General features: G+C 39.2%; 1 protein-coding gene across 3 annotated transcripts in view; it reads right to left on the bottom strand.

The window, feature by feature from the left end:
- TTC8 (tetratricopeptide repeat domain 8) overlaps nt 1–23,052 on the bottom strand; it is a 47,521-nt gene extending 24,469 nt beyond the window's left edge. Inside the window, exons 1-6 of one of the 3 annotated variants that reach the window (XM_075426070.1) lie at nt 22,797–23,052; nt 14,356–14,385; nt 10,263–10,383; nt 6,004–6,067; nt 5,695–5,854; nt 4,697–4,786 (exon numbers count right to left, since the gene is read on the bottom strand). In XM_075426070.1, the coding sequence (XP_075282185.1) occupies nt 4,697–4,786; nt 5,695–5,854; nt 6,004–6,067; nt 10,263–10,383; nt 14,356–14,385; nt 22,797–22,910 (579 nt within the window). In that variant the 5' untranslated portion in view covers nt 22,911–23,052. Of the gene's footprint in view, nt 1–4,696; nt 4,787–5,694; nt 5,855–6,003; nt 6,068–10,262; nt 10,384–14,355; nt 14,386–18,641; nt 19,533–21,253; nt 21,276–22,796 lie in introns of those variants that run through there. The other 2 variants (XM_075426072.1, XM_075426071.1) reach the window with 2 other exon arrangements.
- Between the last annotated feature and the right edge of the window lie 2,859 nt (nt 23,053–25,911).

Genomic DNA, 25,911 nt, shown 5'->3' with positions numbered 1-25,911 from the left:
TTGATAACATTATTTTAGAGGAACACAGAATCTTGATCATGTCAGGGAGAAATAAATTCTTTGTGAAAGCAATCACATTCACACATCGCAATTGCTGACATTTACATTTAATTAAGACTTCAACAGACAAATACTATAGATATGCTACATTGTCATTACAGGAAAACATTTGAATTCTTAATTTGTTGCAAGAGATTAGTGGAATTGTCTCTTATCTTTGGTCCTTAAAGTCACTTAAAAAAAAAAAAAAAGACAGCTATAATTTGAAAGTGAATGCAGATTTGAAAACCTGGTACCATTTTCATGACTTTTTAACTGTGAAATCAGCAAATGATCTAACAAAGACTTTTTGCAATGTATAGTTAGGTACTTATGGAGTGCAAAATCTACTTAAACACAGGCTTACTGAGAAAGTAATCTGAGCAAAATTTGCATCAGCGAAAACAAATTCTAAACCCTATGGAACTTTGGGATCTGTAAAAGAAAAACTTCTTTTTTATTTGTAAATGATAAATGCTAACAATATTGTGCTTCTGAAACTCAAACACACCATCATAATATCAAAGCTTAAAGAAATTACATGTATCAGCTGTGCTGTGGTAACTGCTCATAAGCCCACAACAATTGCATGGCAAAATAACTGCATGCTTGTTTACTCCTGTATAAAGCTAAGCAAGTCGTACTACCTTGTGGCTGTTCTGCACTAGAATATAGAAGAGCATATAACAGGTAATGAGGGTGACATTTTAAATTAATAAAATGAAATTGAAGAATGCTAGATAACTAAGTGGAGACTGGAAGCCTCTATTCCCAGGTATGTAGTATGGGTGCCAGTAACACAAGGTTTGACTGAGTTGAACCTTCATCTTTTGCTGCATCCAAATCCCAGGTCTTAATAGCTTCAGAAGAACAGAACGTTTTTCTCAATTCTTATTTTTCATTATAAAAAGCCAGAGGAAAATATTGCCCCATGAGGAAAGAAATAAAGAACGAGACAAAAGTCTTCTAAGGGCTTCCATGTCTCTTCTGCCAGCTTATCTCAGACAGAATTCTTAAAATACTTACCTTGAGGAAACTAGAGAATTACTAATCAATTGCCACGTCTGGTGAGGAAAGTGAACCATAACCTGCTTTTCTCCTACTTTCGGTCAGAAAAGACTCTGAACAGATGATTAAAAGACATTAAAGAATCATAAATAAAACCACATTTATAAGGATATTAGAATAGGTGGATAATGAACAGAAAATAACGAATATTTCCTCCTCTAGCTCAGCAACAGGGAAGCGTTCAGTAAAAGTCAGTAAATCTAAAGTGATAAAAAAAAAGATGTTTTCTTGCATGCCTGGCACAAGGATTTTACTGCTGTTATCTATAGGCCCTGACCTTCAAAAGGATTTAAATGACTGAACATTCACTTAGATAAAAATATCTAGAGTTATCTTAATAACTCTATTAAAAATCCACAAGCTAAAAAAGATAAAACTTCCTGTTTCATGCCATAAACCAGTTCCTGACTGAGATTTACCAGAGGCTCTCTCTGGCAACAGGGGATATTTCGTATGTCCTGCGATAGTCCTTAACATGGCTGATGCTTGTCAGAGAGAAGCCACATTCCTGTATACTTCAAAACATCGGAAGACCTAGTCATGCAATGAAAAGATAGGTAATCTAACAAAAAAAAGATGCGATGAGTATACTTTGCAAACACGTAAGGAAGAAGTATGTAGCAGGAGTATATACCAACATGAATATACAGGCTAATTATGTGAATTTAATAGTTGCAAGATTTCTCATCTTTTTGCATCTGGGAGAGGTGACAGCTCAAAGAGTTTTAAAACTCTAAGCAATGATTCTTAACAAAGAGTGCAGTCTGCAGTTTCACCTCCCGCTTTGGCTTTCGCCTTAAAGCTGTATTGTTTAAAAAAAAAAAGTTATAAATCCATGTGGCTCCAAATTTAAACTTAGCTCTTACAGTCTGTGTGAAATGTTAATGTCATAATGTATTTGCTTCATAATACTGACAAGTACACTTGCTGCCTATGGATGTTTCTATGACTGTTGCTTTATATTTTTTGGCTTAAGCCTCTTTCCATGCAAAACCAAAGGAAGACAGAGCTACCCCACTGTCCCAGAAAATGCTAATTAAAAACCAAAATTGTTAAAAAAAAGTTTCTCATTCCTGAGAATAAATATTTCATCTGAAAGCTAACCTACATACTTTAATAGTATATAGAGTTACCAAACACAATTAAAAGCTAGCTGTCTTCCGTAAGAAACTAGGCTTAGTTCTTCTACTTGATGCGTCTTGTGTTTCTTAATCCTTCCCAGGTTTCTCACATTCTCCCTGCTATACAGACTAAGATGGATTTAGAATAATGTGTGTGCCGGCTGATTGCTGGCAAGGACATAATGGGACAAAAGGCCTGCAGTTTTTTCAGAATTGACAAAGAACAGACTTGTTATTGCCTTCAGATGACCGTTTGGAAGTCTTTCATTATCCTACCAAACTAGAACTTATTACATTTAGTATCTTTGATATTCTTCAGCCTTGTTTGGTTAAAAGGCCAAGTGGCAGAGATGTAAGGAGTGGGTGAAGAACACAGTGCAATCACAAAATTTATTTCCTTGGAAAACCACATTGAAAAGCAATGCCCTACATCAGTCTAGATCAGGTTTTAAAAAGCAAAGGAATTTGCTAATTGTTTATAAAAAATTATTAACTAAAGTTTTTGGACTGAAGGAGCTAATTTCCACCAGCAGATATTAAGTACTGCTAGTCTTCTAATAGTTTCTCAAAACAGACTGAATACATACAGGTTCTTTCAACTTCAGGTTGCTAGCCAAATATAGCTCCTGAGAGCGTGTCTGATAGTTGTTCGACACCTTGGTCTCAGCCCAACCGCTGTTTATTGTGAACAATGTATGCACAGAAAACACATTCATCCTGTATTGGGTTTGCATGGCAAGGTTTTGGTAGTGAGTGGGCTACAGGGGTGGCTTCTGTGAGAAGCTGCCAGAAGCTTCCCCCATGTCTAATAGAGCCAATGCCAGCTGGCTCCAAGATGGACCTGCCACTGGCCAAGGCCGAGCCCATCAGTGATGGGGGTAGCGCCTTAGGGATAACATGTTAAAGAAGGGGGAAAAAAAAAGGGAGAGAGGAGTGAGAATACATGAAAGAAACAACTCTGCAGACACCAATGTCAGTGACGAAGGAGGGCGAGGAGGTGCTCCAGGCACCACAGCAGAGATTCCCCTGCAGCCCATGAAGACGACCATGGTGGGGCAGGCTGTCCCCCCTGCAGTCCATGAAGGTCCATGGTGGAGCAGATCTCCACCTGCAGCCCAGGGAGGACCTCACGCTGGAGCAGGTGGATACCTGAAGGAGGCCGTGAACCCGTGGGGAGTCCATGCTGGAGGAGGCTCTTGGCAGGACATGTGAACCCATGGGGAGAGGAATCCACGCTGGAGCAGGTTTGCTGGCAGGACTTACAATCCCGTGGGGGATCCACACTGGAGTTGTTTGTAGAGAACTGCAGCCCGTGGGAAGGGCTCACATTGGAGAAGTTCATGGAGGACTGCACCTTGTGGGTGAGACACCACGCTGAAGCAGGGGAAGGGTGTGAAGAGGCCTCCCACTTAGCAGGAAGGAGCAGTAGAAATGACATGTGATGCATGTTGTAGTGATGACTACAACTGCAACTCCTGCAGCGCTCGGAGGGGGACAAGGTAGAGAATACGGGAGTAAAGTTGAGCCCAGGAAGAAGGGAGGGGTGAGGGGAAAGTATTTTTAAGATTTGGTTTTATTTCTCTTTATCCTACTCTGATTCGACTGGTAATAAATTAAACTAATTTCCCCAAGTCGAGTCTGTTTTGCCTGTGACAGTAATTGGTGAGTGATATCCCCCTGTCCTTATCTCCACCCACGAGCCTTTTCCTTGTATTTCTCTCCCCTGTCCAGCTGAGGAGGACAGTGATAAAGTGGCTTTGGTGGGGACCTGGAGTCCAGCCAAGGTCAACCCACCACACATCTCTATGCGTTGGGGAAAGATTCAACTGAAAGGCCACAGAGTGATAAATCATTACACAGTTTTTAGGTCCCTTTCACTCAGAGCTGAAACCCGTAACTTGGTCAGATAACCTGGATAAACCTGTTCTATTGGCAGATAGTCCCAGTTTCAATGGCTGGCAATCGTAAGATCTTAACCGAAAATGAAGAAGAATTCTGAACAAAAAGATGAAATATTTTATATATAAAGTGTTAACTCATGTCATAAAATCAAAGGGAAAAATCCAAACTATTTGAACATTTTTACATCAGGATTGCCATCTATTTGTACACAGAACCGCGTTTCCAGACACTAAGGAGGGTTCTGCTTGGGTTTTTTCCTCGTGGCTTTTTTTTAGTTGCCCTTCATCACTCCTATATGCACAGTTCAGTTATTTACCAATGGCATACTTCATTCTATATAAATGTTTTTCCTAGGTTATACTTTCAACATAACCTCTTCAGACATATTTTCAGTTTCAAGTCTGGTAAGCACTGTCAAAAGACAAGTAACACACTATTTATCTAAACTTTACATCTACAACACAGTTCATCATCGTTTGCACCCCTGATCCCAGGTACAGTTACACTAGAATAATGCCAGAAAATAAGAAAGAGATATCACAAAAATCACCTAAATATTTACATACCTTTGCCAGCTTGGGTTTTTGAGCATATTTTGCTAAATTCAGTCGAGACAGATTTATGAAAGGGCCATCTGGATTTGTTAGCATTGAAGCCTGAAGGAGAGAAAGAAGTTCTTAAGTGGGAAGACCCCCTACACTTTTCCTGAAAATTTTCAAAATATTAGTAGCACACAAAAAAACCCCAAACCAAACAAAGCATTTACAGATGCATTGCTCTACTGTGCAGTACAGACTTTTCTTACTGAATTTCATCTTTTCTGAAAGCCAAGAATTTGTCCTACTCCCATACACTCCTTGAAAGAGGTTGGACGAATTACCATCTGGAACTGCCTTTTTCTTCCCTCTCTCCACTATTTCCATAATGTGCCTAAGCGTGTAGCTTGGACTAACTGTTAGATGGACTGAAGGTAGTTGGGGTACTTTACAGAAAAAATCTTCAAGAAAGATTCAGGAAGATCTGTTGATACCTGTGACGGTGAGAAGATACCACATGTTGCCATTAATGTGATGTTAATTTGTATTACATATTTGTGCCAGTTACAGTTTATTAATTTTGCCAATAAAACAGGATAAAATTAGTATAGTTTATTTTCCTTATCATCTGAAGTGACAGACAAAACCAGGACACAGACACCGAGAGGCTATTGTTTCATAGTAAACTGAAAAACTTGGAGAAGGTTTCCACATACCTATGGTGAAATCATGTAATTTCATGGCCTTCAGTGAATAAAAATGACTCTCACAGAACTTGTGAATTTGGAATTTATGTGAATTTTTGTGAACTTGTGAATTTATGTACATTTTTTATATAAACAGTCTAGCAAACTAAAAAGAAGTAACATTTTCAAGCTATCCTGAAAACAATTTAAACAAAAATTTAAAAACACTCAACTCCTTTAAACTTGAGTTTAGATGCAGCTTTTAAATCAACTAAAATGTCACTGCACCAGATACTACGACCAATAAAGGCAGCATTCTGAAGACAGAGTCAAACAACTTACCGTTCCTAGCCTGACATATCTCCCAGAAGCACTAGTAATTGGACGAGCCGTGAGAGCTGTTCGAGGTGTTTTTATAGCTTGTTCCATAGTACTTGGCCGTCCACCTTGCGTGCTGGGTCGCACAAATCCTGTAATAGGTCTTCCTGATTGAGTTACTGGCCTGAAGATGTTAAACACATTATCCTAATGTTGAGTGGGATTTATCAATAGAGAATTTAAATGCTTACATCTGAAGCATTTCATTTTCAGAAGTTAAATTTAGGATTTGCTCATTTGTAACTAGTCACATTTTTAAAAACAATTACGTACCTAACAGCTGGGCTGGGGCCTCCACCTTGGCTAGTTCCAGGGAGTTTTAAAGATGTTCCTGGCCCTATAAAAAACAGAGCATTTCTCACTTCACATTGAGATATTACACCCTTGTCCAGGGGACTTTAAAAAAATGATTGTGTCTTACAATAAACTGGAAATTTCTTTGTTCAAACTGAGGGGACATAGCACTAGACAAAGAAGACAAAAACCAAATATTGCACTGTATCACTAATAAATTGCCAGACTACTGCAAGAAACCTGCCACAACGAACATGGTTTCCTCACTTTTACCCTTCCCATTCTCTCCCCCATCCCACCTGGGGGGAGCAAGCAAGTGAGTGTGGGGCTTAGCTGCCTACCAGGGTTAACACACAACAATTCTCAAGAATATCTTAGGAGCAACAGACAGCACTGAAATAAGAAAGGTAACTGGAACAATGAGATCATGCTAATTTGAAATGGTGTATTTTCTACCTGAAACTAATATAGCACCCACACTTAAGTAAGTAAACCAAAACCTTCAGCTGAGGGGCAGATGAAGCATGATATCTGATGTCATTAGACCCATGCAGGAACCCCACCTGCAATTTAGAGCACAAAAAAATTCAAACTCATCCATATCCAAAGATCATCAATGAAAATACTGAATAGGCATAAGTCCAAGTGAACAGACGAAGGGTCCCCCTTTTCCCGTATTTGTTCTGAGAGTGGATCATTAAGAACTACTCATTCCTGCAGATTTTCCATCATCTTCATTTGATTACAGTCAGTTTTTCTGCCCTCCTAAGTGAATTTTTAAGAGACAGTTTTAAAAATTTTTTTAAAAGCAAGATATGACATCTATACCTTCTGGTCTGCTCACTGCTTGTTGCCACGTACAGAAAGAAATGAGGTTTAATTTGACACAGCCAGTTCTTGACAAACCACTGTTACTCATCTACTTACTTTCTAGATACTTATGAACTGCTTTTACTCCAAATGTTTCCAATAACTGAAGTTAAACTGATAGCTAGATAGTCTCCTTCTTTTTTTTCCCCAAGATAAACCCCAAGTTCACCCTTTTTCAGTCTTATCTCTCTCCTACACCCTTAAGCTGTAATTACCTCTGAGATACTACTAGTCCATTGTTTAAGCAAGTTTAGTAGACTTGTCCAAATCGATAACTTCTAACTCAATCTAAGAACCTTCTAGATTTTTAATCCATGCTGATACCAAACATCTCTGACTCCAATATTTTAGTAGCCACCTGGCTACAGCTGTATGATCTCCTTGGTAAAACCAAGTAAATATGTAAGTGATGTTAAAATAAGGACCAAAACTCGGGATGCTCTCACTTCTTGTTGGCTGCATGTAAGATCTCTGTTGCTTACTTGCTCTTTGTAGTCCTGTGAATCTTGAATTTTTTACTCCTCAACAGAAAGGGTGGACAGGCCACCCAGTAGAGTTTCTAACACGGTAAGTAGGGCACTCTTCTGAGAAATGGAGAAAGTGGCTTTCAACTTATCAGGCTAGGAGACAATGATTTAGTCTTCCACTTTCTGAGCCTTTTTTTTTTTTTTAAACTATCGCAATAATATAAATAAGGTAAGGCACTAAAATCCCTTTTCCAGACACATTCCTTAGTAACTATGACTGTTTTGTACTTTGGTGTACTGTGAAAATACTTACAGGATTTAGTTCCCTTGATCTCACCTCAAGCAACTCAGTCCTTACTTTGAGAATCCCAACTGAACGAGCTATGAATATGCATCAAGAGGCCACAGCAGTGCGTGTGGCCACTAACAGCAACAGAATTTAAGAGCGTAATTTCAGCAGTTAGTGATGACTGCAGATGACTCCTTTAACTCCCTAGTTAATGAAATAGCTTTGATTATCCATAATGCCAATTAGTATCAGTTTCTGAAAAATATGTTGTCAGGGCAACACTTTTCAACAAGATTACAACCTTAGCTAATAAAATTGATGGTGTGAGGAGTCTAAAGGTAACATACTGGGAATTTTCTGTAAAATGATGCTATAGGACTTTTTTATTAATAAATAAGACTGATGGAAAATGAACACAGCAAAATTATAAAAATTCAAAAAACAGTGGAAGACAGATCTCATTATGTATGTGTGAAGAAGAAAGACAGAAAAGTAGTTGTGTCCAGTGGACCCTATACAATTTAGTAATTATTTAATAATGCAAGACTGAGAGTAAAATCATTATTAAGCTAGTTTAATCTGGAAACTAAGATAAGGACAGATGCAAAATTGAAATGGATGTGTAACTGATATGAAAGGATTTGAATAGCTTAGTAAGAGAAGTACAGACAATAGCAGTTGTAATATGGGAGGTATGACTACATTTTTAAGTTTGTAAGTTATAATTATAGTGGGGGAGGATATCCTGGAAGATTTGCCACACTAACAGACCCTGAGTCGTTACCAACTATGGCTAACACACTTTAACAGCAAAAGAAAAGACCCACAGTCCACAAGCACCCATTTTTACTAAATCTTGTGTAAAAGTGGAAGTGATCACAGAATTACACAATGGTTGAAGTTGGAAGGGACCTCTGCAGGTCATCTGGCCCAACGAGGCTCAAGCAGAGCCACCTAAAGCCAGCTGCCTAGGACCCGGTCTAGACAGTTTCTGAATATCTTTAAAGAGGGAGACTTCCACAACCTCCCCGGGCAACCTGTGACAGTACTCAGTCATCTCACAGTAAAAAAAAAAAAGAAAAGTTTCGAGACTACAACTGAAAAAGCATGCAGATTAATTAGAAAGGGTTAAGAAGAGAGTTTCAATACTCAACTCAAAAATTAAAAGATATACCTCAGAATGAGAAGATTGTTTAGCTTATCAAATAAAAGATCACTGGATGACTTAATGACAATTTTAACTATTTACTTTGGAAATATACCTTTGAAAATAAAGACTTCATATCAGGCATAAAATGTACACAAAGAAGCAACAGCTGGAGCTATAGTTAATAATTCCCACTAAAGATATGGCACCCAGTGACAAAAGTTAGCATATTTAATTATTTACTAAAGACCGCAGGTTGTTCTTTCTCTCTGAAAAGCTCAGGCACATCTAGTGGATCTGAAGCATGAACAGCAAAGTCTTATCTCAATGATTCAAGAGTGCAGGCTACACTATCATAACAATTATCTTTGGCTTTGAAATCTGTGACACACTATCCAGAAAGTTATCTTTTTCAGTTTAAATATAGTATGAATATATTTTTCCAGAATGCCTTATTTCTCAATAGTATTCATCAAATTATTCTTCTTGGCAGATGGTCTCTACCACAGGGGGCACAAAATCAAATAAAAGCCTAAATTATATTACTGTGCTGTTATAAGACAGACACTTGTAATTAGATTATCATAATGTATAAACACAACTTGAGTACTGCTTGACAGTTTATATGTGACCAAGCATGTAATGACAACTTAAAAACATGTAATCAGATAGATATGCAATTGCCTGCTTCTATCCAGATGAGAAAAGCTTTTAATACTTCAATTATTAGTCCTGGCCTATGTCCAGTTCTGCCCTTGAATTCCTTGCCATGGTAGGTTGTTGAGAGCCACATCTAATAAGATGCATAAAATTCCCATGTGGACCGTACTAAAGAAACAGAGAAAAATAGAAATAATGCCAAAAAGTAGTGGAAGACTACTAATTACTGCCCACTTTGAAGTGAACTGACGAAGCTGAAAAGAGCTGCATACGTGAAACAAGGACAGGGCTGAAGAACCACCCTGCAAAGGAACAGAGGAAAAAGCAGAGAAAAGCAGCAGAGAGAAAATCAGTTCAGAAAATGTTTGCGGGAAATGATACAAAAAAAGTGATGCTGGATTTGGCCAGACTGTTGCCTACAGTACAGGCACATGCATGAGATTCACAGTACATCACGAGCACATATTTTTCTCCAGTTTCCCACAGTGCCTAAAGCAGCCAGCAAGGAGTAAAATAAATCAATACACTGATGGAAAAGAGCTAGTGAGTACAGAGATGTAAGAGGAAAAGCTGCCAAAACTCTTATTTGTCTGAACTCCTGTCTGACAGGCCTAAGCACTACACCAAGATCATGTGGTGTATCTCGACATTGCCATATAACCATAAAACAATCTAAAACTCTTCTCGTAGCAATAGCTAAAAGCCATATCAGGTCACCTCACAATGTAATATTTTATGCAAGATGACAATCCTGACCAAAAGAGCTCTTGTTGTTTCAGTGTATTTAAGTGAAAGTTGTTCTTACGTGCAACTTGAGCAATGGCATTTTCATCTAGCATCATCTCTGCGATTCCTTCTTCATCCATATCGATTTCATCCACATACACCATTTCTGTCAAAGCTCGTGTTTTCAGGCTCCAGGCAGCCTGAATAAGCATAAAGTAAAATATTTTCAAGATACCAAGTAAATAATCTAATTCGAAATTTTGCCATTTTTTAATCATTATTCCCTTCACAGTTTTGATAGGCTTGAATAAGGTATTGACTTAAAACAGTTGGGTATATCCATCAGTTGCCTGAAAGGGGACCAAGACTTTGCACAATTCTTTGGGAGTGGAACACCTATAGTTACTGAGTTTGGAGGACAGAATTTCATGCCTCATGAAAAGTTATGATTAATTTAGGTCACAGGCAACTCTCTGAGATCTTGTGCTTTGGAAGAAATCCTCAGCTACCAGTGCCATTCAAAACCCATGGCTGACAGGGGCCTTATTTACATTGGGATGGGAGAGGAAGGTAAGTAAACCACGGTAATGCAAAGTAACGCCCTTCCCAGGCATGTGTAGAGAAAGAACGAAAATCTTCTATCTAGTAGTTAAAGATACAGTGGACTATTATTCACAAGCGACAGTCTTTAGAAAGATAATAAAAATCTCCTTCATTCAAAGCAGCAGCTGTAAAAAAGTATGTAAATGTCTAGACCAAATATTTCAGATTGTGAGATTATTGGAATACTTGTTAGTGAACTGAACTGACAAATTACTACATCAAATGTCTCAGAGGATTATATAAGCAGTGTGGAAAGGCAAGCATAATTGTAGCCTACGTGGCAAGCTTTGTGCTGACTGTAGGGACACCAAATCAGTGGGGAAAAGAAAAACCAGGGGCAGCCATACAGAAGTACCAACAAAGTAAGTGCAGATCCAACCACTTTGATAACTCCATATGCCTGTAATGTTCTCATCGAGCTAGCATGATAAAGGGAGCCACAAGACCAATTCCTGATCTTCCTTCAGATACTGAACAGATCATCATAAATTTTCCAGAGTAAAAATCACTGCCAAAACAATTAGATTTGTTTCTTTTCTGACACGGGGTACAGCAGTCTGGTGGAAAAGCACATTTAATATTTGCTAAGGAGACATTTCAAAATAGAAACAGACTGATGTTACCTTAATAGAACTACAGGTCAAGCACATGAAAACATTTGTTCTTTAAATGAGGTAGGAGAAGGTCTTGACCTCAGGCTTATTTAATAATTTAAGTAATCATTTAATGGGACATGTCTCATTCATCATGTCTCAGATGATCCCTTCCTCTACACTTCCCTCATGTTTCTATGCAACTTTATAACTGTCTATTAAAAAGAAAGTATATCTAAAAATGTTGAAATATTTAACTCTCCTTTTAAAAGTGCTTTCTTCCAAGCAGAAATAAAGGAGGGATTTAGCCAGTCAGTTCAACCACATTTAGAAACCTTTGTTCAGGTACGAAGAGAAAGGAACAGGGCATGACAATTTGAATCTAGGCCAGGCAGACATAATCCAGATCTGCTTTATTATCTTTTAGTTTCTTCTTATGTAGTAGGGTGACAACCTTTAATTAGCATTGAGATTTGCAGTTAGATATTCAACATCCTTAACTGTTCTTCATTATTCTATAGAAGTATTTAGTTTGCTGAATTTTTAACACCTTGACAGTACTCTGCTTTTTTCAAAGACATGTACGTCTGAAGTCAACATAACCATGTCTATATTGGGAATATGCTGAAATCAGAGCTCTTGGTATAGCCAAACACAGGCTAATTACCTAGTAGGAAAGCTACCCATAGTAATGATCTTTCCTGGGAGCTGAAAATAGCAACTTCTATACACTAATTGCTAAAACTGGGACTAGTTCTTAACATAGACTTCAGTATATCAGTGTGATGTTTCCAATAACAAACATGAGATAATGTGTTTTTGAAAGCAACATGTCTCTGTCATTACTGGACAAACATCTGTCACAAAAAATAGATTCCTTAGGCTGCTCTTCCCATCTTAAGCTCCTAGCTGGAGGCTTCACAGCCAACAAAAAAAATCATATATTGCATATTATTCCTTAATCAAACATCACTCTGTAGATTAGAGTATTGCCTGCAGCAATATTTGTTACAGGACTTCTGATCAAAACAGCAAGAGAGAGAAAAATGTCAAATTCATTACTTAAACTACAGAAAGATGACCTTTACCTTGAGAGATAAGAAGCCAATTCCAAATTCCTACCTACTAGTCACAAGACCCATATGAAATAAAATTATCATTTCTATGCATGCTGAATATGTGAAAAATCAAGGTGTGGGAAAAGGAATTAGAAATGTTATGCTGATGCAAATACAAAGGGAGACACAGGAAAAAGATCTTTTTTTCAAAAGAACTAAATGAAATTTCTGACACCCTTTTCATTCGTAAAAAATTTGCTTCTTATTCATAAAAAGTCACATAGGGCTTTATTAGAACTACAGCATATGGCTATTGTCTTATTTTTTAAAAGAAAACCTGAGAGATGTACATTTCTCTGTTAAAACAGACCCTTCACAACCAATTTTGATTTTTTTGTTTTGTTCATAAAGATGTCTTATCACACAAGATTTAAAACTCATGCAAGGTTCAACGATTTTCTTAACAACTCAGTAATTTCAACTTTTGCTGACTTTCCATAAAGGGTTTTTATCACCAGTCCTGGTATTTCCTATAGCTACTTTATCCTTGTACAAAGCCTACTTTTTGTGTTGCAGTTTTTAGTTACCCAGAAAAATTTTAACAATTCTATTCATAAGAAAGTACACAGTTTTAGTAATTTACTATAGTACAATGCACAGACTCTTCGCTCAGTGAAAACCTGTAAGGGTTTAATCTGAAACTAATGCAGAAGAACTTCAGCTGAAAAATTCCAGTTAAAATGAATAAAAGCAGCACAAAACTGGAAGAACCATCCTGCCAACAGTGAGAGGAAGGCTCACTTATAACCACAGAAAGGCATAAAAATAAATGCACCCATTTCTGAGTAACTGCATGACAATATTATTTACAACTTGACTTAGCACAAGTTTGTCCACTCGAACTGTTGCCTCAGATTTTATTTTATATTATCTGCTCTCTCTTTGCAGGATCAATAATTCTGTCTTGTGACAAGCACCATGCCTGGTGTTTATGAAGAAGACGTGTGTTTTTATGCAATGGGCACTTAACAGTAGGAACAAGAAAGGGACAGCTCATTTCAGACAACCCACATATTCACAATATAATAACAGATTTAGCTTGCTTAACTCATAATCAGAAGAGAACTTCACAATAACTAACAGCAATTAAAGAGGGAAGCAGTATCTGAAATACCATAAGTACAGAAATGTGATATAGTATTTCTTAAGAAGTCTAAACCCCAGAAAGAAAAGTGACAAAGTGTTTTTCACTTAGTTCCTGAGAACTGGTTTGTCACCAAATCCAGTATCTTCCTCTTATTCCTGAAAAGTCCAAACCTCAAATTAAAAAAAGATCAACTTTAAATCTAAATCTAAATGTATTTTCTGAATCTGGTAAGACACATTTCTAAGAGGTTTCATTCTCCAATAATCCTTTCCATTGTCATAAATTTCATTCCATACACAACAAAAACCCCAGAACACAACAAGTACCTCGAGAAGCATAATCTCTAAAGTCAAGAAGGTATCTGGCAGTATTTCACTGAAACCATTTTGTATGCAAGCAACTTGCATGACTTCAGCGGAATGTCATCGGAGACTTCTAAAATATGTTATAGAGCTGTATCTAAAGATTCAATTTTACTTTGCATTTAAACTCTCCCAGCTGTGGGGCTGGAGCCAAAGGATGCCACCACCTGCACATTATTCTTCCCACTGCAGTAATCTAGTGCTAATGTGGACAGAGTGAAAATTAATCAATTACTCTCAGCCTTCCACCACTTTTGCAAAGCATCATCATGGAGCTTCAAGACTACCAGACTCTACACAAAGTAGGCAGAGCTATAGGAGCAGGAAGGGCAAAACAATTATTATTCAGTGTATCAAAATTCTTCCTAATGACCATATCTAATAAATGTATTTATTAAAAGAATTTTACCTGAAACACGGTGTATTCGGAATCAGGCTCCTGAAAAGAGAGGAAACAGAAACTGAGGAATGGAAATGGCAAACAATAAAAAGAACAACAAAAAAACCGAATTATACTGTGACTCATTTTGCACAAACATTTTCTCTCTGACACATATATACAAATTTCCATTTTATTATATTATGTCATCTTATACACATTATGGAGCTAATCAGTGTTTTACACAATGAAAGTATATTTGCAGTAAGTATGTTTTTCAGATACCTTTTACTTTCTTGCTTCTGCTGGATCAAATCGGCCAAATCTTTCATTAACATTACAGAATTATTAAACTGAAAAACAGTATAAAAAAAACCAAAAAACCACAAACAAAAAACTTGGAAGATGTAAGCAAATGTCTCAGGGGTTAACCAGATCATCAGGTCATGGGCTTTAGAATGCCTACATCATAAAATCCATCCTTGTGCATTTTTGTTATCTGATGATGATGATCACACTGATATCGCTGAAGGACATAAAAGAAAATCTCTGCATATATTTAATTTTTTTTGTACTTTTATGATGGAAATTATGTATTTATTATATTCTGAACAGTAATGCTGTCAAACTAATGGCTTATTGCACCATCCCATAAACAAAAGGAAAACTACGAGATGAAGTCTACTACAAGCCAAAATGCGAGAACTTGCATCTGCTTGAAAACTTGAGGTAAAAGCGAGGAAATACTAACAACAGGAAATGTAGGTTTATCATCATTTATTTTGTAATTATCATGTTTATATAATATTTAAACTACTCTTCACGGCTTCTGCTGCTTACTTCCAGGGACTGGGGAGGAATTTTTCCTCTCCGACATATTACTCAGCTTTAGGGGGAAAGACAAGGAAGGTGGGAGATAGATGTTACTTTCTCTAAATCTCTATTAGTCTTTCATAGTCAGATCATTTCTGCTCCCAGAGGCAGTGGAAAATATCTTGCCTATCTGGCCCTGTGTAAATCTACCATAGTTAAGCCAGCTATATTGGATTTAATATAGAACCTTAGAGTAATTCAGACTAGAAAGGGACCTCAGGAGGTCTCTAGTCCAAAGCCCCACGCAAAGCAAGGTCAGCTATGAGGTCAGAGGAGGTTGCTCAGAGCGTTGTCCAGCTGGGTCTTGAAAACCTCCAAGGATGGAGACTGCCCTTTGCAACCTGTTTCACTGCCTGACTGTCCTTACGGAGAAATGTTTTTCCTTATATCAAGCCAAAGACTCCTTCATTTCAATTTACGTTTGCTCTCTCTCACTCCATGCACCACTTTGAGGGGCCTAGCTCCATCTTCCTGATAACCTCCGTGTATCTACTAGAAGGCTGCTATGAGATCACACCAACATCTTCTCCAAGCTGAAGCACTGCCCAGCACGCTGTCAGCTTCCTTTGCAGCCAGGGTACACTGCTGCCTCATGTTTCACCGAGACAACGGCAAGGTCAAGCTCGCTCTTTTCCTCTGTAGAATGAGACATGGTCTACTTCTTTCAATTTGAGCACTTTCACTCCGCAAACTCCGTAACAGCAGGGACCCGGAAGACTGGTGATGCACTTGCATCTTCCTTCTGTAGTGTACTGGAATTTCTGTGGCCTTTTCAGGATCATATTTGAAATCACAAACTTGTTCATCAGTGTTAGAATGCATAACGCAGCTTATAAATTGAATATTCTATGGAACTAAATGTTAATTGAAGGATTAACCTCAGCTTTCCATGATGTACCTGGGCTTGACTAAGGCACTGAAATGGCATTTATAATTTAGATGTATGATGAAATGAACTCCAAGTTCTTTTAATATGTTGTTTTATTTACAGTATTTGTCTTCAAAAAAATAAACTGTTCTAGCTTTCTAAGTAATAAAGGACATTGAGATATTTCAGTTTGCATTTTATTAATCCATTGTGTCTGAGTGTTACAGCACATATGGTGTACTAGAAAATAGTTTAAGAGCAGTAGGTGATCTTCCATACCATATGTGCTATAGTAACTAACGAGCACAAGGTTAGGAATAAATGCCTTGATGTTACAGATGTGTATCTTACTTCAGGCACTGTTCATTAGTTTAAAAAATAATTTAAAAATAAAACAAATTTGCTTATGTAGGAGCATTCATATTCCCCAAAAATTCAGAAATGACATCCCTCATCAGTATGGAATAAAAAGCAGAGCTGACCAATAATACTTACTAAAAACATTGGTCTCTCATAATGGTAGGTGATAGTATGCATCATTGATACATCTTAATGTATTGTTTCAGTTTTTGACAAGAAGTAACAAGATTTTAAATAACCTTCAAGCAGTTGCCAGAACCTTCCTACTAAACACAAGTCTGGAACAACAAAAACTAACATTAAAATACATTTTAACATGGGTGGATCCAGCAGTTCCAAGTAATCCACTGGAACTAGATTCCAAATAAAGATTTCTTTGAGAGGATTAACAAATAACATTGCCCTGTAAGCTTGTACCTCAAAACAAAAGGTCAAATTTATTCTTCATTTACACATATAAAGCTCCTTTGAAATTAATAAGATTGTAAAAGCAATGAAGGACGGATTTGACCCAGATCTCTAAATCCCCTCAAGGCATTTTAAAATTAAAGTTAATGTGTAAAGTCAGTTTATGTGAAGACCAAAAATATTTAGAAAAATTAAGTCTTCTGACTCTCATAGCCTAGAAGAGGAAAAAAACCAAGATTACATAAGTTATATTCTAATAGAGCTTCATTCTACAATTAATATCAGGTGAATATGATTTAATACATGCAGAGTATTAAAACTATTATATTCTCAAAATGATCTTCAAATTGCTTAAGAGCAGAAACACAGAAAACACATTACCCAGGAATAACGACTTCACTGTATGTGTCACTAATTTTTATGTGTAAACTTAATAATTACAGTCTCTTGAACCAGTAACCGATTTCAGTTGAAGATGCTTTTTCAAATCAAGTCCCATGTACATAAAAATATCTGTGACAACTTTATTATGACCTTACAAAAAATAGTGTGCAAGTAATAATAGCTGAAAAATCATCACAGGAGAAGAAAGGACAAATAAACAAAAGCAAATCCTCATAGGAGACCATTAATCAAGTTAAAGGCTGGACATCCACTGCATGTCTATTAATTACATTAGCCAATGTTGTTTTTTTAATTGTTAAACTACAGCAGGCCTCAGACATCGGTGCTGGTTATTGCCTTGAATCTGACATATGGAACACAAAGCAGAGTAATCAGATTAGGTAACTAATCAGGATGATCAACAGAGACAGCCCTGGATTGTACTTCCTCCAGGTCATGCTATTACTATAAACATAGAAGACAACACTGGTCTGCTTACAATAGGAAATAATTTAACTGAACAACAGCGCTTTATGTGTTTGTATACCCAAACGCTAGTCACAGAAAATACAGCTTTTATCTGTCCTGAGATAAGATTGTCAGCATAGAAGTAAATTGCATCAATGAAATTTATATTCCTAATTCTTCTATGAAGAAATGCATAAGGCACTATAGAAGAAAATACTTCAGTTTTCCATAAAATCTAACTCAGTAGCAGCTAATTAATAACTATTCCAGAAAACACAACTGATTTTAAAATGTTTTGCTTTCATTTATGTGCTCTGTAAGAATTCAAGCTAATAATGACACAGCATCTGATACTGCTACATAAGAAAATTCCTGACTCATGCCCAGCTGGCTAAAAGGTCAACACCATACCTTAAAAACCTCCTAGGGCTTAGCGCATCTCGTGACAGAAATTACCCCAATTAAGATAGCTTCTAAATGTATGTGCATGTAACTATTAATTGGATCATCAGTAAACTTATTTTTGAGACTTTCAAATCATCTTTCACCATGTTCTTAGAGCACAAGTTCTTAAACATCACTATGCTTGTGATGAAAAAATATTCTGAATACTAAGCTATGTGCACAAGGAGTGGTAAGAGACATATCAGAATGTACTGCCAGTGTGACTGGCAAAAATGCCTACTTCCAAGCCTATTGTAGAAAGCTGATTTCAGCTGCCCATAGTTTTGTGACAGTGTTGTGGATGCAATGGACCAGGAGTGGTGCTACCATTTCGCAGACCAGCTGACAGCTGGGAAAAATGGACAGGCTTTCACACAAGCAAGGTCATCTCTTTCAGGCATGATACAACTCTCAGATTACGCACTGTTAGTCTCTTACTTTACTTCTGTATTGTTACATTACATGTCTTAGAAGGGAGAAGGCTAGTGCCTGGGCATGGAAAAGTTCTCACCTGTAACAGTCACAGTTTGACTCAACCATTCCTGAGCATCTCTTCAAAGAATACCTTCTCCTGTGCCTCGGTTTATACCACATCCAAATGCACACTGTTCAGAGAAGTGAATCCCTGAACAGTGACCGAGGCTACTGTTCTTACAAGCTCCTGCTTTGCCTGATTGCAGAGGTTGGGAGGCACATGCTTAGAAGAATATGGGACAAGAGGATGACATCAGATGGCACGGTGATTACAGCAGTTCAGTATTCCCTTGTACTGCACAGCAGCTCACGTAATCCAAGCTTTCTGTAAGTGTTGTCATCTGTCTGTCTGGTTTCCTGATGCCCAACATAGGCCTGAATTGCAGAAATACTCCCATTAAGGGTTTGACCATTAAAAGTTTTAGAATTGCTATGTGTTTTTTAAGCATAGTAAACAACATAGATTGGGTTAGGTACCAAAAATGACACATACTTAATTTTAGATATTTCTCCAGCGTACACTAAAATACTACTAATGAAATTCACATAGATGGAAGACAGCACCATTTTCTGGTAGGTGGATGAATAAGACAGAAATATTTAGGAACTACTGATTTCATTAACACACCACCTTCAAAAGTAACACAGACTTCAGCAATCAACAGTCAATCTGCCTGAGAATGGTCCTGGATTCTTAATGAACCTTAAAAAAAAAAAGTAATCTTAAATCACTTCTCTAGTACTCACAACTACAGCAACTTAACTCATATGCTACCATTAAAGTCAGAATAATATAAAACAGTATTAGACTAGGCAAGCCAGGAGAATTAAGTAATGTACGTCACTTGTTTGAGTTCTAATTACATCAGTGTGCAGCCTTAGAGTTTAGTATATTTCAAAAGTTTTATAAAAATAACAGTTCTATTAAATGCAAAGTATACATGCTGCAATACATAAACACAACTTGCTTTCTTATGCTGCTGTATTAAGGAGGTTCGAAATAGTTCATAAGGTTTCAACTATGTACAAAACACACTCTTGAGGCACGTTAATATTGCCTTTACTCTATGCCTGAAGTCTAGCAGAGCCAATGTGACAGATTGATACCCGAAAGTAGCAAGTGTCAGAAAGTAATGAGCTGAAAGTGCAACAACATAACCATGGAAAAGATCTGTGAGGCTTTACAAACGAGAAGCAGAATAATAAAAAACAGCCTTACTTGGAAAGATAAACAGTAAATATTTTGTGCTGATTACAACAAAAAGTGTAAAATCTAAAACATCACGAACACAGCCGACTGAAGAAGAGAAATGCCATTAATTATGTCTGCCATGAATGTTGAAGCTGTATTTTAACTAGATAATTACAAAATGTTTTACTTGAAGAAATTTCAAATGAGATTTTGTATGTTGAGTTGGTTTGAGCTTGGTTCAAGTTGCACTCTTAAAAGTTATTGCATCAATATTCTGGTTTCTCCAACCTGCTGCACCAAAACAAACAGGTGGTATAAATAATGCTACATCTTCTCCTGTCAGGAGCTGTGCTCTTTGTCTGGACTAACAGAGAGGAATGATGGAAGAAAGCTGTGTAGCCATTACACTATATGCCACAAAGTACAGTATAATACCTTGATCCTTCTGAAGAAACATGCTGAACTGCCACTTAATAACCACCTCTCCCTTCTTTTATTTTTTAAAAAGTCTCTAAACTGTTACTCCACTTACATAAAGTACTTTATTAAAGAGTAAAATCCACTCGCTGGTGTCTGCAAACTTGCGATGTGCTTTACTCCAACATTGCTCTATGGAATCTCTTTTCAGAGAAAGACTAAAACATCATTCCATGCACTTTTAAAATGTTAAAGAGGAAGACTAATATTTTCGAAGTAAAGTAGGTATATTTTTAAATATTTTTAGAAGTCATTAATTCCTGCTTAAAAAGAGCTCTTAAGAAGGATTCCTCAAGAAGATTATATGGGGCAAGAGCCAAACCAACCATATTTCAAGCCTGCCTCTGCTGAAAACAAAGACATTTCTCTTCCACCTAAACTTTCAGGTAGGTTTAAAATGTGCTGCTGCTGAAGACTACCTTTTCCACACAAAATTGCAAACAGGAATATAGTTCTGAAACAAATCTACTGAAGTTATAAAGTCCAGTCCTGTGCCAACAGCCATGACGTGGATGTCTTTTCAAAACACTGATGAAGCTTGATCTTAAAATCCAAAAACTTCATACAGGACCTCTTCTAAGAGCTTGTGATTTGATGTAGTATAGACACCACTCATATCCCCACCCTTCACTGTTTCTCAAAGCATGATTATCTTAAATGTTTTCACTCCTTCATTCTTCTAGAATACAAAGCTTAAAGGCTGGTGGGATCATTTCAAAGGTGAAACAAAGTGATGAATTGTTTGTCTCAACTTTATATAGTATTTGGAAAACGTCTCATACTGCTGGTGTACAAGGTCCTGGTTCTGTATGGAGAATGTGTAGCTTTATCTAAGCAAACAATCTATATACTTCAATGTTTGCAGCATGTGTGATCAATATTTGGAAGAAAGGAGGAAAACCAAATGGGATCTACATCCTCTCATTGCTGTTTTTGTTATTTTCCTCCTATTTCTCCCAGCCTTGTACACTATTCCTTACCCCACTTCTGTCAGTTGCAGAAGTCTTCAACAAGTTCACCAGCGGTACTGGCAACAGCCCAGCAAATTTTGTACTTGAGCTTCAGCACACAGTAGAAATGCAGTTGTCTCTATATTTCCATGTTGAGATCATAGACTGGAAAACATTTTACTCATTAAAAAGTTTATAAATTAATCACAACAGAAGCACTATGATTTTTATGACTCTTCTTTACTGTTATTATCTGTACTGTCTCAAGGGTTTCTATCACGAATCAAGTGCTGCACTTCCATATGCAAAGATTACATGTATCAAGACCCAGTAATGTAAATACACATAAATCATACAGGACTTCCACGAAACTAATACTCAATCCCATTTCGTGTTCAGGACCAATTTTCTTGGAATGTTTTCTCTGCTAAAAATTCTTCAGCTGATGGCTCCTTGTTGGTGCCTTACAGTATAGAACATAAACAAAAGCATCGTTCACGTATCTATCCTAAACCAGTTCAAACAATTACCGTGCTTTACATTTACACAATTGTGTGACTGTGCAGCTTTCTTTAAAGACTTTTCCTTTGTGGTGAAAAGAACTGCCTTCAAGATTCTTGAAATATGTAGCTACAGGATGCTTCGAGAGTCTTATTAATTTACTGTAAAGTACTTATGATTAAGATAAAGTCCATTCAATTACTGTTTTCTAAGTATGGCAGTAAAAATGTTTACACACATATGAATATTAATCCAGAAACACCATTCTCAAATCCTTCCTTTTTACAGAATGTTGAGAAAACACATAGGTATTGAACAACACGTGCCCAATGTTTCCAGAGACTTTGTGGCTGGAGAAGGAGCAAAGAGAGGGGAACAGAAACGCCTTCTGCTGCCCCATGGCAACGCTCACAGGCCAGCTGAGCTCAAAAAGATGCCTCCTAACCTAACAAGCTTTGGTCCATGCAGCATGAATGTCTGTGTAATATCACAGAATCATAGAATGGTTTGGTTTGGAAGGGACCTGAAAGATCACCTGGTTCCAACCCCTCTGCGATGAGCAGGGACATCTTTCACTAGACCGGGTTGCTCAGAGCTCCATCCAGCCTGGCCTTGAACACTGCCACAGAGGGGGCATACACAGCAATGTCCTCCAGCAGACCTGGTTTTAGGTCTCGGCTCTTCTGCCTTTAGCTCCTCACAACCCGGAGCGAGCTGAAACTCCGCAGTGGGGAGCGCCGGGACCCCGCTGCGCTCAGGGGTTCGCCCCTCAGCGCCGCGGCCCCGCTGCACCCCCCGGGCCGCCCCGCGGAGGGGCCGGCAGCCCCGCGCCCCCGGCAGAGACTGAGGGAGCTCAGCCCGAAGGCGCTGCCCCCGCCCCGCCCCCCCTCAGGGAGCGCGGCGCGGCCCAGCCCTCCCCGGCCCGCTAACGCGGGGTCACACCGGGCCTCTCCGGCGGCTGCAACAGGTAGGGAGGGAGTCCTGTGGTGCTCGCCCTCCCGGGCGGCTGAGGAACCGGGGACGGGGCCCGCTGCTGACGGGCACCACCGCCTCCCGCCCCGGCCCCCGCTACCTGCTCGCCGGGCGGCCTCTCCAGCAGCTGCGAGCAGAGGTCCGAGCACTCCCGGAACTTCCTCCGCCTGAAGCGGCTCCAGGCCTGGAACAGCGGCTCCAGCTCCAGCCCCATCCCGCCGGCGGAACCGCCGCAGCGGCTCCGGCCGGGCCCTGGGTGCCTCTCGGCCCAATGCCTGCCGAGCGGGGCCCGGTGCGGAGCGCGGCCGGCCGAGCCACCACCGCGGAAACGGCAAGCCCCGCCGGGCCGAGGCGGGGCCTGCACGCCGCGCCTCGGGGCCTCGGGGGGGAGGGGGGGTAGGCGGCTGCCAGGGGCGGCCTTCGCGGGGCTGCGGCCCGTCCCGGCGGGCTGCGGGGCGGCGCTGGGCGGGGAGCCGCGAGCCCGCTCCCGGGCCGAGCCCTCCCCGGCAGAGCCCCTGGTAGGGTAGCGCGGCTGAAGGCAGGGTTGGATCTGTAACACTGAGACCAGCAGGTATCAGTAACCCCCCTGTTTTTAGCCGTGTCCCATTACTTGCGTCCGACTATAAAGAGCCATTTTGAATTGGAACATGTGCCTAAATGAGAAGAACGCAGTTAATCCTTATTTGGGTAACGTGCTTTAGAGACGTGGGAGTCCTGTTTGAGAAAAGGACGGATCGCTGTGGACAGCACTTGTTTTCAGACTCTGGGAGTTGCTTTTAGTTCATTAGTTCTTGCAGAGGAACAATAAGGCTGAGATATTTAGAGATGAAGGAATCTGGAGTACAGCTGCTCTTTTTGTATGTGTTATAAGATGCTGATTGCAACCATCAGCCCCACGTGAAATGAGGAAAAAATCTATAGGGATGCTTGGAGAAATATGTGAGCTTGTGATGTGAATATCTGATGGATGAACACTAAAATCATGTCATTGGCATTTTAACAGATCATTCTGGTTTTATTGCTTCTGTCTCACCGAAACTATCAGTTTGTCCAAGATTCATGGAATGGATATCCAGGCTAGTAAGATCAGTGTCAGGTGGAAAGATGGTGAAACAGAAGTGCCAGTCCCAGGACTGGCTTATTCTAATAGAGGAGTAAGTGGCTTGAACTGAAGTAGCAGCTATGAGCAGCTCGGTTTTGGTTGTCCCATGGAGAATGCACAGGTGTATTGGGTTTGCATGGCAAGATTTTGATAGTGGGGAGCTACAGGGGTGGCTTCTGTGAGAAGCTGCCAGAAGCTTCCCCCATGTCTGATAGAGCTGATGCCAGCTGGCTCCAAGGCAGACCTGCTGCTGGCCAAGGCCGAGCCCATCAGTGACAGTGGCAGCGCCTCTGGAATAACATGTTTAAGACATTGCTGTGCACTGGCAGCTGAAGAGAGGAGTGATAATATGAGAGAAACAACTCTGCAGACACCAAGGTCAGTGAAGAAGGAGAGGGAGGAGCTGTGCATTCAGGTGAGCAAGTAGAGGATTAGTCATAAATATCATCGGCTGCTCCGTGCTTTGGCTCACCTGAGGGTGTTTGGCTTGACAAGGAAACAGTGTTTTCTGTTTCCTAGAGAAAAGAATGGATCTTCAAGGGGACTTGGCTTTCCAGCAGAAAGCAGTGTAGACCTAGAAAGAGGCATGAAGCTGTATGCTTTCTGTGGGGGATGAACTTGGGGTTCCTCTGATGAAAGCTGGTAACTTTTGAAAAGGAAAAAAAGTGAGATAAGGCTGTGTGACTAGAAACCAATGGCAATAAATTATGAGTTGTGAGCTGCCTGTATTTGGTCCCTGGTCATGGGAGGATGCCCCTGAAAGTAAGAAAAACAGTAAGCGTGTCAAATGGCTCTCTTGGGAGGAGAGGTGGTAAATGAATGCTTTTCATAGAAAAGAATAGCTATGTATTTAATCAGTAATACACTTCAGCCATAGTTTTATAGCACCAAGATTCTGTCTATAACACGAAAGGTCGCAGTCTTCCCAAGTTAGCCTCTTAGATACTGCCATATGGCTTCTCAGCAAAGGAAAGGAGAACATGGTCCCAGAGCAATTTTTGTTTGTTACACTGTGGGGAAAGGTATTCACTGCACTTAGTGATCAAGGTGAAGTAATGTTGTCCTATGGTAGCAATTAGATCAAGATGGATCTTCAGCTTTTTTATGATGAGGCAATTTTACGGTGTTGAGGATGACAGGAAAATTCTTTTTTCTTCTTTTCAAGCTGTAATGTGCAAGCGGTTTTTGCTCTCTGGCTGCAGATAAGGAGTTTTTTTCCAGTTTCTACATGATGGTGTGCAGCTAATTAAAATGTATGAAACCAGAAAGAGTTGTCCTGGCAAGCCTAATTCATCTACCCATGGCAATGGGAGCACTCGGAACTAAAACATAAAGCAAAAAAACTGTACATTAGATCAAAGTTCAAAGAAAGATGGATCTATATAATTTTTCAGCAATACTTATATGGGGAAGAGCCTTTGATTATTTCATTTGTATAGGTCCAAATGTAAAGCAACTGTGATTCTGGAAATTTAGCTTTTATCAAATCATTTACTTTCATGGCCTACCTGCCAATATGTAGAACAGAAACACACTGTCAGTCTCCTCCTGGTGCCAGATCACATCACAGTTTTGTCTGCGTTCCAGAAGCTACGCGTGGTGCCTTGAGCATTTCACAGATAAGTGCTCTAGACAGACAAGTTTGTATAAGGGTAGGAAAAAGTGAAGATGGACAGACAAAGGTGTGTCCACCCAAGTTGGTGGTTATGGTATGTATACGTCTCTGCTCATGTGTTGCTCTCTCTGCACGCACTATTTGGTGGATGAATATAGACCTCAGAATATCTGTATTTGTCCTCTGTAAAAATCTTGGAGAAGGTCAATTCTCTAAATTGTGGCACTGTTTTATTTGCAGAAACAGCTGTCTAAAGAGTATGTCCTGATCCTGGAGGAACATTGCAAAGAAGACTCAATCTGATATTAACAGATTTCTGTAGGAGCAGAGCACTTAGACATAAAATTGTATGTGATTCAAGCTGTCCTACCTCTCAAGGAAGACCAGTCCCCTGGTGCAGATGCTATTTGTGTCCCTGGAGCCCAGTCCTACCTCAGTAACAGGCATAAAAATGCATTCCGTCTGTCACAGCCTGCTGCTGCTACTAGGTGAGGCCAA

The sequence above is a fragment of the Opisthocomus hoazin genome, chromosome 7 (assembly GCF_030867145.1).
Source record: "Opisthocomus hoazin isolate bOpiHoa1 chromosome 7, bOpiHoa1.hap1, whole genome shotgun sequence".
Taxonomy (NCBI): domain Eukaryota; kingdom Metazoa; phylum Chordata; class Aves; order Opisthocomiformes; family Opisthocomidae; genus Opisthocomus; species Opisthocomus hoazin.
Note: the sequence above shows the minus strand (reverse complement) of the source record. Positions and strands in the feature narration are given on the sequence as shown.